The 13,724-nt window shown below is 52.2% G+C and overlaps 1 protein-coding gene across 1 annotated transcript in view; it reads right to left on the minus strand.

The window, feature by feature from the left end:
- Positions 1–1,716: 1,716 nt before the first annotated feature.
- LOC132812803 (beta-adrenergic receptor kinase 1-like) overlaps positions 1,717–13,724 on the minus strand; it is a gene marked incomplete at its 5' end in the record, with an annotated part of 53,213 nt that continues 41,205 nt past the window's right edge. Inside the window, 2 exons of the mRNA XM_060823019.1 lie at positions 1,717–1,946; positions 2,847–2,960. Of these exons, the coding sequence (XP_060679002.1) occupies positions 1,827–1,946; positions 2,847–2,960 (234 nt within the window). The remainder of the gene's footprint in view (positions 1,947–2,846; positions 2,961–13,724) is intronic.

Raw genomic sequence — 13,724 nt, forward strand, 5'->3', positions numbered from 1 at the left:
TTTCGCGCGCATTTCTGCTGGATTGCAGAGGCGTCCGGTTCTTGCAAGCCTGTAGTAAATCGTTCTGGTTTCCAAGGCTTTGTCGCCGGCTGATTGATTTGTGAGTGAACTCGGTTTCTCACAAGATGGTAAATGCCTTCTGGCAGTTCAAGTCCATTCCATCCATTACCCTGCCTTTATCTGGCCTGCAGGTTACTTAGGAGTCACACAGCACGGAGACACACTCTTTGGCCGAGACCGGGCCATGCCAACCAAAATGGCCGCCTCTGCTCACTCGGACAGGAAAGGATTAAAGCCATGTATTTGTCCAAATGCCTTTTAAGTGGTGTTAATGTACCCACCTCAACAGTGGCACAGTGGGTTAGCCCTGCTGCCTCACAGCGCCTGAGACCCGGGTTCAATTCCCGCCTCAGGCGACTGACTGTATGGAGTTTGCACGTTCTCCCAGTGTCTGCATGGGTTTCCTCCCACAGTCCAAAGATGTGCGGGTCAGGTGAATTGGCCATGCTAAATTGCCCGTAGTGTTAGGTAAGGGGTAAATGTAGGGGTGGGTTGCGCTTTGGCGGGTCGGTGTGGACTTGTTGGGCCGAAGGGCCCGTTTCCACACTGTAAATAATCTAACCACTTCCTCTGCCAGCTCAGTTCATATGCGGACCACCCTCCGTATTAAAAAAAGTTGCCCCTCAGGCTCCCTTTTATTCTTTCCCCCTCTAACCTTAAACGGTTTCCCCTCTGCCCCTTGATTCCCCAACCCTGGGGAGAAAGACAGAGTGCATTCACCCTACTTGTGCCTCTCATGGTCTGACACACCTCGACAGCGTGTCCCCTCAGTCTCCTACGCTCTAAGGGGTCCTCGCTTGTCTGATCTCTCCCTCTAACCCAGACCGTTGGGGCCTGCTAACGGGCTTATTAACTTCTTCTGGACTTTGTCAAAGACTTGGAATGGATTTGTCAGACTCCCTTTCCCCCCCTTTGTGAAGCAGAACTGCTGAGAGTTGGGTTGCTGGTTAGTTATACCCTCAGTGTGGGTTCCAGTCCCGTACCAGCTCAGGTGATCATAAAAACACACACACACTCTCTTTCTCAATCTCTCCCCTGGCCTCAACTCACCACCAGGACCTCTCTGTCTAAAGAGAGAGGGGGACTTTTAGATTCTTTGGGGGGGCAGAATGTAGGCATTGCTACCTGTCCCTAGTTGCCCCCACACCCCCCCCCCCCCCCCCCCCCCCCCGAGAGTGTGGGGGGAGAGCTGCATTCCTGAACCCTGTGCTGGAGGGTAGACCCACAGTGTCCCTGAGGGAGGGGATTCCAGGATTCGGACCCAGGGAGGGACGGAGAGGGTGAGGGGCTGGGAGGGGAACTTGCAGGGGGGGTGGGGGGAGGGGGAATGTGGGGTGTTCCCGTGTACCTGCTGCCCCTTGTCCTTCTGGATGGAAGGGGCCGTGGGTTTGGAAGGTGCTGCCTGAGGGTCTTTGGTGAGATCCTGCAGGGCAACTTGTAGCAGGTACAACACTGCTGCTACGGAGGGGGGGGGGATGTTTGTGGGTGTGGGGTCAATCCTGGGGGGAGGGCTATTTAAAGAGTCTCTCTCTCTCAGGGACCCTGTTGAGAGAGAGAGAGAGAGAGAGAGAGGTCCCCCTTGCGAGAGGGTCCCTGGTAAATGTTTCTGCCCAGAATTGTCAGATGAGAGGTTGTTGAGGCTGGATACTGGGGGCTGGAAGGTACTTTATTGAATCCTGGAAGGCAGTGCGGGTGTCTGGGAGGGAAACCGTCTGTTAGTCTGGGAGCGTGGCGTTAGACAGTTCCATCAGGGGGATAGCACGCCTTCAGGAAGGGCCTGCATTCGTGCCGACAAAGCTGACACTGACCAGGTGTTTACGTCGGGATGGAGTGGTCTTCTGAGGGTTCCGTAACTCCTTCCCCCACTGATAACACTCCGGGTAACTCTGCAGGGAGAGAGAGAGAGTGGGTCAGGGGAGCTGGAGAGAGAGAGAGGGGGACGGGGGAGAGAGAGTGGGTCAGGGGAGCTGGAGAGAGAGGGCGAGGGACGGGGAGAGAGTGTGAGAGTGTCAGGGGAGCTGGAGAGAGGGGAGATGGGAGGGAGAGAGAGAGAGAGAGAGAGGGTGACAGGGGAGAGAGAGTGTCAGAGGAGCTGGAGAGAGGGGGATGGGGGGGAGGGGGAGAGAGAGAGAGAGAGAGAGGGAGAGGGAGAGTGTGTGTGTCTGGGGAGCTGGAGATAGAGAGAGGGGGACAGGGGAGAGAGTGTGTGTGTGTCAGGGGAGCTGGAGAGAGAGTGATGGGGGGGAGGGAGAGAGAGAGTGTCAGGGGAGCTGGAGACAGAGGGATGGGGGGGAGGGAGAGAGAGAGTGTCAGGGGAGCTGGAGACAGAGGGATGGGGGAGAGAGAGAGTGTCAGGGGAGCTGGAGACAGAGGGATGGGGGAGAGAGAGATGTGTAAGGGGAGCTGGAGAGAGGGGGATGTGAGAGAAATAGAGAGTGTGTCAGGGGAGCTGGAGAGAGAGGGGGACAGGAGACAGATAGAGAGGGGGAGAGAGAGAGAGAGGGGGAGAGAGAGAGAGTGTCAGGGGAGCTGGAGAGGGAGGGATGGGGGAGAAGAGAGAGATAGACTCGGAGTGGAAGGAGCGAGGGATGGGGGAAGAGAGAAAGATCGAGAGAGACAGATAGGTTGAAGAAAGAGGGAGGGATACAGTCGCAGAGAGAGAGAGAGAGAGAAATGGACTCGGTGCAGGAAAAGAGAGGGACAGGGGAGAGAGAGAGTGTGTCAGGGGAGCTGGAGGGAGAGAGAGAGAGAGAGAGACGGATGGTGTGGGAATACTTCAGACTCACATCGAATTTCAGGATCATGGGCTCCTTTCCCCGGACAGTGACCTGCAGCGAGGAACACCTCCCGGCCTGGGCCTGGATCACAGACTCAATATCCACCAGACTCAGTACCTCACACTAGGGAGAGGGAATAACATCAGGTCAGTGTGTGAGGGAGAGGGAATAACATCAGGTCAGTGTGTGAGGGAGAGGGAATAACATCAGGTCAGTGTGTGAGGGAGAGGGGGAATAACATCAGGTCAGTGTGTGAGGGAGAGGGAATAACATCAGGTCAGTGTGTGAGGGAGAGGGAATAACATCAGGTCAGTGTGTGAGGGAGAGGGAATAACATCAGGTCAGTGTGTGAGGGAGAGGGGGAATAACATCAGGTCAGTGTGTGAGGGAGAGGGGGAATAACATCAGGTCAGTGTGTGAGGGAGAGGGGGAATAACATCAGGTCAGTGTGTGAGGGAGAGGGAATAACATCAGGTCAGTGTGTGAGGGAGAGGGAATAACATCAGGTCAGTGTGTGAGGGAGCGAGGGAATAACATCAGGTCAGTGTGTGAGGGAGAGAGAATAACATCAGGTCAGTGTGTGAGGGAGAGGGAATAACATCAGGTCAGTGTGTGAGGGAGAGAGAATAACATCAGGTCAGTGTGTGAGGGAGAGGGAATAACATCAGGTCAGTGTGTGAGGGAGAGGGAATAACATCAGGTCAGTGTGTGAGGGAGAGGGAATAACATCAGGTCAGTGTGTGAGGGAGAGGGAATAACATCAGGTCAGTGTGTGAGGGAGAGGGGGAATAACATCAGGTCAGTGTGTGAGGGAGAGGGAATAACATCAGGTCAGTGTGTGAGGGAGAGGGGGAATAACATCAGGTCAGTGTGTGAGGGAGAGGGGGAATAACATCAGGTCAGTGTGTGAGGGAGAGGGAATAACATCAGGTCAGTGTGTGAGGGGGAGGGGGAATAACATCAGGTCAGTGTGTGAGGGAGAGGGAATAACATCAGGTCAGTGTGTGAGGGGGAGAGGGAATAACATCAGGTCAGTGTGTGAGGGAGAGGGAATAACATCAGGTCAGTGTGTGAGGGAGAGAGAATAACATCAGGTCAGTGTGTGAGGGAGAGGGAATAACATCAGGTCAGTGTGTGAGGGAGAGGGAATAACATCAGGTCAGTGTGTGAGGGAGAGGGAATAACATCAGGTCAGTGTGTGAGGGAGAGGGAATAACATCAGGTCAGTGTGTGAGGGAGAGGGAATAACATCAGGTCAGTGTGTGAGGGAGAGAGAATAACATCAGGTCAGTGTGTGAGGGAGAGGGAATAACATCAGGTCAGTGTGTGAGGGAGAGGGAATAACATCAGGTCAGTGTGTGAGGGAGAGGGAATAACATCAGGTCAGTGTGTGAGGGAGAGGGGGAATAACATCAGGTCAGTGTGTGAGGGAGAGGGAATAACATCAGGTCAGTGTGTGAGGGAGAGGGAATAACATCAGGTCAGTGTGTGAGGGAGAGGGAATAACATCAGGTCAGTGTGTGAGGGAGAGGGAATAACATCAGGTCAGTGTGTGAGGGAGAGGGGGAATAACATCAGGTCAGTGTGTGAGGGAGAGGGGGAATAACATCAGGTCAGTGTGTGAGGGAGAGGGGGGAATAACATCAGGTCAGTGTGTGAGGGAGAGGGGGAATAACATCAGGTCAGTGTGTGAGGGAGAGGGAATAACATCAGGTCAGTGTGTGAGGGAGAGGGAATAACATCAGGTCAGTGTGTGAGGGAGAGGGAATAACATCAGGTCAGTGTGTGAGGGAGAGGGGGAATAACATCAGGTCAGTGTGTGAGGGAGAGGGGGAATAACATCAGGTCAGTGTGTGAGGGAGAGGGAATAACATCAGGTCAGTGTGTGAGGGAGAGAGGGAGAGGGAATAACATCAGGTCAGTGTGTGAGGGAGAGAGGGAGAGGGAATAACATCAGGTCAGTGTGTGAGGGAGAGGGGGAATAACATCAGGTCAGTGTGTGAGGGAGAGGGAATAACATCAGGTCAGTGTGTGAGGGAGAGGGGGAATAACATCAGGTCAGTGTGTGAGGGAGAGGGAATAACATCAGGTCAGTGTGTGAGGGAGAGGGAATAACATCAGGTCGGTGTGTGAGGGAGAGGGAATAACATCAGGTCAGTGTGTGAGGGAGAGAGAATAACATCAGGTCAGTGTGTGAGGGAGAGGGAATAACATCAGGTCAGTGTGTGAGGGAGAGGGAATAACATCAGGTCAGTGTGTGAGGGAGAGGGAATAACATCAGGTCAGTGTGTGAGGGAGAGAGAGGGAATAACATCAGGTCAGTGTGTGAGGGAGAGGGGGAATAACATCAGGTCAGTGTGTGAGGGAGAGGGAATAACATCAGGTCAGTGTGTGAGGGAGAGGGGGAATAACATCAGGTCAGTGTGTGAGGGAGAGGGAATAACATCAGGTCAGTGTGTGAGGGAGAGGGAATAACATCAGGTCAGTGTGTGAGGGAGAGGGAATAACATCAGGTCAGTGTGTGAGGGAGAGGGAATAACATCAGGTCGGTGTGTGAGGGAGAGGGAATAACATCAGGTCAGTGTGTGAGGGAGAGGGAATAACATCAGGTCAGTGTGTGAGGGAGAGGGAATAACATCAGGTCAGTGTGTGAGGGAGAGGGAATAACATCAGGTCAGTGTGTGAGGGAGAGGGAATAACATCAGGTCAGTGTGTGAGGGAGAGAGAGGGAATAACATCAGGTCAGTGTGTGAGGGAGAGGGGGAATAACATCAGGTCAGTGTGTGAGGGAGAGGGAATAACATCAGGTCAGTGTGTGAGGGAGAGGGGGAATAACATCAGGTCAGTGTGTGAGGGAGAGGGAATAACATCAGGTCAGTGTGTGAGGGAGAGGGAATAACATCAGGTCAGTGTGTGAGGGAGAGGGAATAACATCAGGTCAGTGTGTGAGGGAGAGGGGGAATAACATCAGGTCAGTGTGTGAGGGAGAGGGAATAACATCAGGTCAGTGTGTGAGGGAGAGGGAATAACATCAGGTCAGTGTGTGAGGGAGAGAGAGGGAATAACATCAGGTCAGTGTGTGAGGGAGAGAGAATAACATCAGGTCAGTGTGTGAGGGAGAGGGGGAATAACATCAGGTCAGTGTGTGAGGGAGAGGGGAATAACATCAGGTCAGTGTGTGAGGGAGAGGGGGAATAACATCAGGACAGTGTGTGAGGGAGAGGGAATAACATCAGGTCAGTGTGTGAGGGAGAGAGAGGGAATAACATCAGGTCAGTGTGTGAGGGAGAGGGAATAACATCAGGTCAGTGTGTGAGGGAGAGAGAGGGAATAACATCAGGTCAGTGTGTGAGGGAGAGAGAATAACATCAGGTCAGTGTGTGAGGGAGAGGGAATAACATCAGGTCAGTGTGTGAGGGAGAGGGGGAATAACATCAGGTCAGTGTGTGAGGGAGAGGGGGAATAACATCAGGTCAGTGTGTGAGGGAGAGGGAATAACATCAGGTCAGTGTGTGAGGGAGAGAGGGAGAGGGAATAACATCAGGTCAGTGTGTGAGGGAGAGGGAATAACATCAGGTCAGTGTGTGAGGGAGAGGGAATAACATCAGGTCAGTGTGTGAGGGAGAGGGAATAACATCAGGTCAGTGTGTGAGGGAGAGGGGGAATAACATCAGGTCAGTGTGTGAGGGAGAGAGAGGGAATAACATCAGGTCAGTGTGTGAGGGAGAGGGGGAATAACATCAGGTCAGTGTGTGAGGGAGAGGGAATAACATCAGGTCAGTGTGTGAGGGAGAGGGGGAATAACATCAGGTCAGTGTGTGAGGGAGAGGGAATAACATCAGGTCAGTGTGTGAGGGAGAGGGAATAACATCAGGTCAGTGTGTGAGGGAGAGGGGGAATAACATCAGGTCAGTGTGTGCGGGAGAGGGAATAACATCAGGTCAGTGTGTGAGGGAGAGAGAGGGAATAACATCAGGTCAGTGTGTGAGGGAGAGAGAATAACATCAGGTCAGTGTGTGAGGGAGAGGGGGAATAACATCAGGTCAGTGTGTGAGGGAGAGGGGGAATAACATCAGGTCAGTGTGTGAGGGAGAGGGGGAATAACATCAGGTCAGTGTGTGAGGGAGAGAGGGAGAGGGAATAACATCAGGTCAGTGTGTGAGGGAGAGAGAATAACATCAGGTCAGTGTGTGAGGGAGAGGGAATAACATCAGGTCAGTGTGTGAGGGAGAGGGAATAACATCAGGTCAGTGTGTGAGGGAGAGGGAATAACATCAGGTCAGTGTGTGAGGGAGAGGGAATAACATCAGGTCAGTGTGTGAGGGAGAGGGAATAACATCAGGTCAGTGTGTGAGGGAGAGGGGGAATAACATCAGGTCAGTGTGTGAGGGAGAGGGAATAACATCAGGTCAGTGTGTGAGGGAGAGGGAATAACATCAGGTCAGTGTGTGAGGGAGAGGGAATAACATCAGGTCAGTGTGTGAGGGAGAGGGAATAACATCAGGTCAGTGTGTGAGGGAGAGGGGGAATAACATCAGGTCAGTGTGTGAGGGAGAGGGAATAACATCAGGTCAGTGTGTGAGGGAGAGGGAATAACATCAGGTCAGTGTGTGAGGGAGAGGGAATAACATCAGGTCAGTGTGTGAGGGAGAGGGGGAATAACATCAGGTCAGTGTGTGAGGGAGAGGGAATAACATCAGGTCAGTGTGTGAGGGAGAGGGGGAATAACATCAGGTCAGTGTGTGAGGGAGAGGGGGAATAACATCAGGTCAGTGTGTGAGGGAGAGGGGGAATAACATCAGGTCAGTGTGTGAGGGAGAGGGGGAATAACATCAGGTCAGTGTGTGAGGGAGAGGGGGAATAACATCAGGTCAGTGTGTGAGGGAGAGGGAATAACATCAGGTCAGTGTGTGAGGGAGAGGGAATAACATCAGGTCAGTGTGTGAGGGAGAGGGAATAACATCAGGTCAGTGTGTGAGGGAGAGGGGGAATAACATCAGGTCAGTGTGTGAGGGAGAGGGGGAATAACATCAGGTCAGTGTGTGAGGGAGAGGGGGAATAACATCAGGTCAGTGTGTGAGGGAGAGGGGGAATAACATCAGGTCAGTGTGTGAGGGAGAGGGAATAACATCAGGTCAGTGTGTGAGGGAGAGGGGGAATAACATCAGGTCAGTGTGTGAGGGAGAGGGAATAACATCAGGTCGGTGTGTGAGGGAGAGGGAATAACATCAGGTCAGTGTGTGAGGGAGAGGGAATAACATCAGGTCAGTGTGTGAGGGAGAGAGAATAACATCAGGTCAGTGTGTGAGGGAGAGGGAATAACATCAGGTCAGTGTGTGAGGGAGAGGGGGAATAACATCAGGTCAGTGTGTGAGGGAGAGGGAATAACATCAGGTCAGTGTGTGAGGGAGAGGGAATAACATCAGGTCAGTGTGTGAGGGGGAGAGAATAACATCAGGTCAGTGTGTGAGGGAGAGGGAATAACATCAGGTCAGTGTGTGAGGGAGAGGGGGAATAACATCAGGTCAGTGTGTGAGGGAGAGGGGGAATAACATCACGTCAGTGTGTGAGGGAGAGGGAATAACATCAGGTCAGTGTGTGAGGGAGAGGGAATAACATCAGGTCAGTGTGTGAGGGAGAGGGAATAACATCAGGTCGGTGTGTGCGGGAGAGGGAATAACATCAAGTCGGTGTGTGAGGGAGAGGGAATAACATCAGGTCAGTGTGTGAGGGAGAGGGAATAACATCAGGTCAGTGTGTGAGGGAGAGGGAATAACATCAGGTCAGTGTGTGAGGGAGAGGGGGAATAACATCAGGTCAGTGTGTGAGGGAGAGGGAATAACATCAGGTCAGTGTGTGAGGGAGAGGGGGAATAACATCAGGTCAGTGTGTGAGGGAGAGGGAATAACATCAGGTCAGTGTGTGAGGGAGAGGGAATAACATCAGGTCAGTGTGAGGGAGAGGGGGAATAACATCAGGTCAGTGTGTGAGGGAGAGGGAATAACATCAGGTCAGTGTGTGAGGGAGAGGGAATAACATCAGGTCAGTGTGTGAGGGAGAGGGGGAATAACATCAGGTCAGTGTGTGAGGGAGAGGGGGAATAACATCAGGTCAGTGTGTGAGGGAGAGGGGGAATAACATCAGGTCAGTGTGTGAGGGAGAGGGGGAATAACATCAGGTCAGTGTGTGAGGGAGAGAGAATAACATCAGGTCAGTGTGTGAGGGAGAGGGAATAACATCAGGTCAGTGTGTGAGGGAGAGGGAATAACATCAGGTCAGTGTGTGAGGGAGCGAGGGAATAACATCAGGTCAGTGTGTGAGGGAGAGGGGGAATAACATCAGGTCAGTGTGTGAGGGAGAGGGAATAACATCAGGTCAGTGTGTGAGGGAGAGGGGGAATAACATCAGGTCAGTGTGTGAGGGAGAGGGGGAATAACATCAGGTCAGTGTGTGAGGGAGAGGGGGAATAACATCAGGTCAGTGTGTGAGGGAGAGGGGGAATAACATCAGGTCAGTGTGTGAGGGAGAGGGAATAACATCAGGTCAGTGTGTGAGGGAGAGGGAATAACATCAGGTCAGTGTGTGAGGGAGAGGGAATAACATCAGGTCAGTGTGTGAGGGAGAGGGAATAACATCAGGTCAGTGTGTGAGGGAGAGGGGGAATAACATCAGGTCAGTGTGTGAGGGAGAGGGAATAACATCAGGTCAGTGTGTGAGGGAGAGGGAATAACATCAGGTCAGTGTGTGAGGGAGAGGGGGAATAACATCAGGTCAGTGTGTGAGGGAGAGGGAATAACATCAGGTCAGTGTGTGAGGGAGAGGGAATAACATCAGGTCAGTGTGTGAGGGAGAGGGAATAACATCAGGTCAGTGTGTGAGGGAGAGGGAATAACATCAGGTCAGTGTGTGAGGGAGAGGGGGAATAACATCAGGTCAGTGTGTGAGGGAGAGGGGGAATAACATCAGGTCAGTGTGTGAGGGAGAGGGGGAATAACATCAGGTCAGTGTGTGAGGGAGAGGGAATAACATCAGGTCAGTGTGTGAGGGAGAGGGGGAATAACATCAGGTCAGTGTGTGAGGGAGAGGGAATAACATCAGGTCAGTGTGTGAGGGAGAGGGGGAATAACATCAGGTCAGTGTGTGAGGGAGAGGGAATAACATCAGGTCAGTGTGTGAGGGAGAGGGAATAACATCAGGTCAGTGTGTGAGGGAGAGGGGGAATAACATCAGGTCAGTGTGTGAGGGAGAGGGAATAACATCAGGTCAGTGTGTGAGGGAGAGGGAATAACATCAGGTCAGTGTGTGAGGGAGAGGGAATAACATCAGGTCAGTGTGTGAGGGAGAGGGGGAATAACATCAGGTCAGTGTGTGAGGGAGAGGGAATAACATCAGGTCAGTGTGTGAGGGAGAGGGGGAATAACATCAGGTCAGTGTGTGAGGGAGAGGGAATAACATCAGGTCAGTGTGTGAGGGAGAGGGAATAACATCAGGTCAGTGTGTGAGGGAGAGAGAGGGAATAACATCAGGTCAGTGTGTGAGGGAGAGGGAATAACATCAGGTCAGTGTGTGAGGGAGAGGGAATAACATCAGGTCAGTGTGTGAGGGAGAGGGGGAATAACATCAGGTCAGTGTGTGAGGGAGAGGGAATAACATCAGGTCAGTGTGTGAGGGAGAGGGGGAATAACATCAGGTCAGTGTGTGAGGGAGAGGGAATAACATCAGGTCAGTGTGTGAGGGAGAGGGGGAATAACTTCAGGTCAGTGTGTGAGGGAGAGGGAATAACATCAGGTCAGTGTGTGAGGGAGAGTGAATAACATCAGGTCAGTGTGTGAGGGAGAGGGAATAACATCAGGTCAGTGTGTGAGGGAGAGAGGGAATAACATCAGGTCAGTGTGTGAGGGAGAGGGAATAACATCAGGTCAGTGTGTGAGGGGGAGAGGGAATAACATCAGGTCAGTGTGTGAGGGAGAGGGAATAACATCAGGTCAGTGTGTGAGGGAGAGGGAATAACATCAGGTCAGTGTGTGAGGGAGAGGGAATAACATCAGGTCAGTGTGTGAGGGAGAGGGGGAATAACATCAGGTCAGTGTGTGAGGGAGAGGGGGAATAACATCAGGTCAGTGTGTGAGGGAGAGGGGGAATAACATCAGGTCAGTGTGTGAGGGAGAGAGTGGGAATAACATCAGGTCAGTGTGTGAGGGAGAGGGAATAACATCAGGTCAGTGTGTGAGGGAGAGGGAATAACATCAGGTCAGTGTGTGAGGGAGAGGGGGAATAACATCAGGTCAGTGTGTGAGGGAGAGGGAATAACATCAGGTCAGTGTGTGAGGGAGAGGGAATAACATCAGGTCAGTGTGTGAGGGAGAGGGAATAACATCAGGTCAGTGTGTGAGGGAGAGGGAATAACATCAGGTCAGTGTGTGAGGGAGAGGGAATAACATCAGGTCAGTGTGTGAGGGAGAGGGGGAATAACATCAGGTCAGTGTGTGAGGGAGAGGGGGAATAACATCAGGTCAGTGTGTGAGGGAGAGGGGGATAACATCAGGTCAGTGTGTGAGGGAGAGGGGGAATAACATCAGGTCAGTGTGTGAGGGAGAGGGAATAACATCAGGTCAGTGTGTGAGGGAGAGGGGGAATAACATCAGGTCAGTGTGTGAGGGAGAGGGAATAACATCAGGTCAGTGTGTGAGGGAGAGGGGGAATAACATCAGGTCAGTGTGTGAGGGAGAGAGGGAATAACATCAGGTCAGTGTGTGAGGGAGAGGGAATAACATCAGGTCAGTGTGTGAGGGAGAGGGAATAACATCAGGTCAGTGTGTGAGGGAGAGGGAATAACATCAGGTCAGTGTGTGAGGGAGAGGGGGAATAACATCAGGTCAGTGTGTGAGGGAGAGGGAATAACATCAGGTCAGTGTGTGAGGGAGAGGGGGAATAACATCAGGTCAGTGTGTGAGGGAGAGGGAATAACATCAGGTCAGTGTGTGAGGGAGAGGGAATAACATCAGGTCAGTGTGTGAGGGAGAGGGGGAATAACATCAGGTCAGTGTGTGAGGGAGGGGGAATAACATCAGGTCAGTGTGTGAGGGAGAGGGAATAACATCAGGTCAGTGTGTGAGGGAGAGGGAATAACATCAGGTCAGTGTGTGAGGGAGAGGGAATAACATCAGGTCAGTGTGTGAGGGAGAGGGAATAACATCAGGTCAGTGTGTGAGGGAGAGGGAATAACATCAGGTCAGTGTGTGAGGGAGGGGGAATAACATCAGGTCAGTGTGTGAGGGAGAGAGAATAACATCAGGTCAGTGTGTGAGGGAGAGGGAATAACATCAGGTCAGTGTGTGAGGGAGAGGGAATAACATCAGGTCAGTGTGTGAGGGAGGGGGAATAACATCAGGTCAGTGTGTGAGGGAGAGAGAATAACATCAGGTCAGTGTGTGAGGGAGAGAGAATAACATCAGGTCAGTGTGTGAGGGAGAGGGAATAACATCAGGTCAGTGTGTGAGGGAGAGGGAATAACATCAGGTCAGTGTGTGAGGGAGAGGGGGAATAACATCAGGTCAGTGTGTGAGGGAGAGAGAATAACATCAGGTCAGTGTGTGAGGGAGAGGGGGAATAACATCAGGTCAGTGTGTGAGGGAGAGGGAATAACATCAGGTCAGTGTGTGAGGGAGAGGGGGAATAACATCAGGTCAGTGTGTGAGGGAGAGGGGGAATCACATCAGGTCAGTGTGTGAGGGAGAGGGGGAATAACATCAGGTCAGTGTGTGAGGGAGAGAGAGAATAACATCAGGTCAGTGTGTGAGGGAGAGAGAGAATAACATCAGGTCAGTGTGTGAGGGAGAGGGGGAATAACATCAGGTCAGTGTGTGAGGGAGAGGGAATAACATCAGGTCAGTGTGTGAGGGAGAGGGGGAATAACATCAGGTCAGTGTGTGAGGGAGAGGGGGAATAACATCAGGTCAGTGTGTGAGGGAGAGGGGGAATAACATCAGGTCAGTGTGTGAGGGAGAGGGAATAACATCAGGTCAGTGTGTGAGGGAGAGGGAATAACATCAGGTCAGTGTGTGAGGGAGAGGGGGAATAACATCAGGTCAGTGTGTGAGGGAGAGGGAATAACATCAGGTCAGTGTGTTTGGGAGAGGGGGAATAACATCAGGTCAGTGTGTGAGGGAGAGGGGGAATAACATCAGGTCAGTGTGTGAGGGAGAGGGAATAACATCAGGTCAGTGTGTGAGGGAGAGGGGGAATAACATCAGGTCAGTGTGTGAGGGAGAGGGAATAACATCAGGTCAGTGTGTGAGGGAGAGGGAATAACATCAGGTCAGTGTGTGAGGGAGAGGGAATAACATCAGGTCAGTGTGTGAGGGAGAGGGAATAACATCAGGTCAGTGTGTGAGGGAGGGGGAATAACATCAGGTCAGTGTGTGAGGGAGAGGGGGAATAACATCAGGTCAGTGTGTGAGGGAGAGGGAGAATAACATCAGGTCAGTGTGTGAGGGAGAGGGAATAACATCAGGTCAGTGTGTGAGGGAGAGGGAGAATAACATCAGGTCAGTGTGTGAGGGAGAGGGAATAACATCAGGTCAGTGTGTGTGGGAGAGGGGGAATAACATCAGGTCAGTGTGTGAGGGAGAGTGGGAATAACATCAGGTCAGTGTGTGAGGGAGAGGGGGAATAACATCAGGTCAGTGTGTGAGGGAGAGGGAGAATAACATCAGGTCAGTGTGTGAGGGAGAGGGGGAATAACATCAGGTCAGTGTGTGAGGGAGAGGGGGAATAACATCAGGTCAGTGTGTGAGGGAGAGGGGGAATAACATCAGGTCAGTGTGTGAGGGAGAGGGAATAACATCAGGTCAGTGTGTGAGGGAGAGGGGGAATAACATCAGGTCA

The sequence above is a fragment of the Hemiscyllium ocellatum genome, unplaced genomic scaffold, assembly GCF_020745735.1.
Source record: "Hemiscyllium ocellatum isolate sHemOce1 unplaced genomic scaffold, sHemOce1.pat.X.cur. scaffold_3041_pat_ctg1, whole genome shotgun sequence".
Taxonomy (NCBI): Eukaryota; Metazoa; Chordata; class Chondrichthyes; order Orectolobiformes; family Hemiscylliidae; genus Hemiscyllium; species Hemiscyllium ocellatum.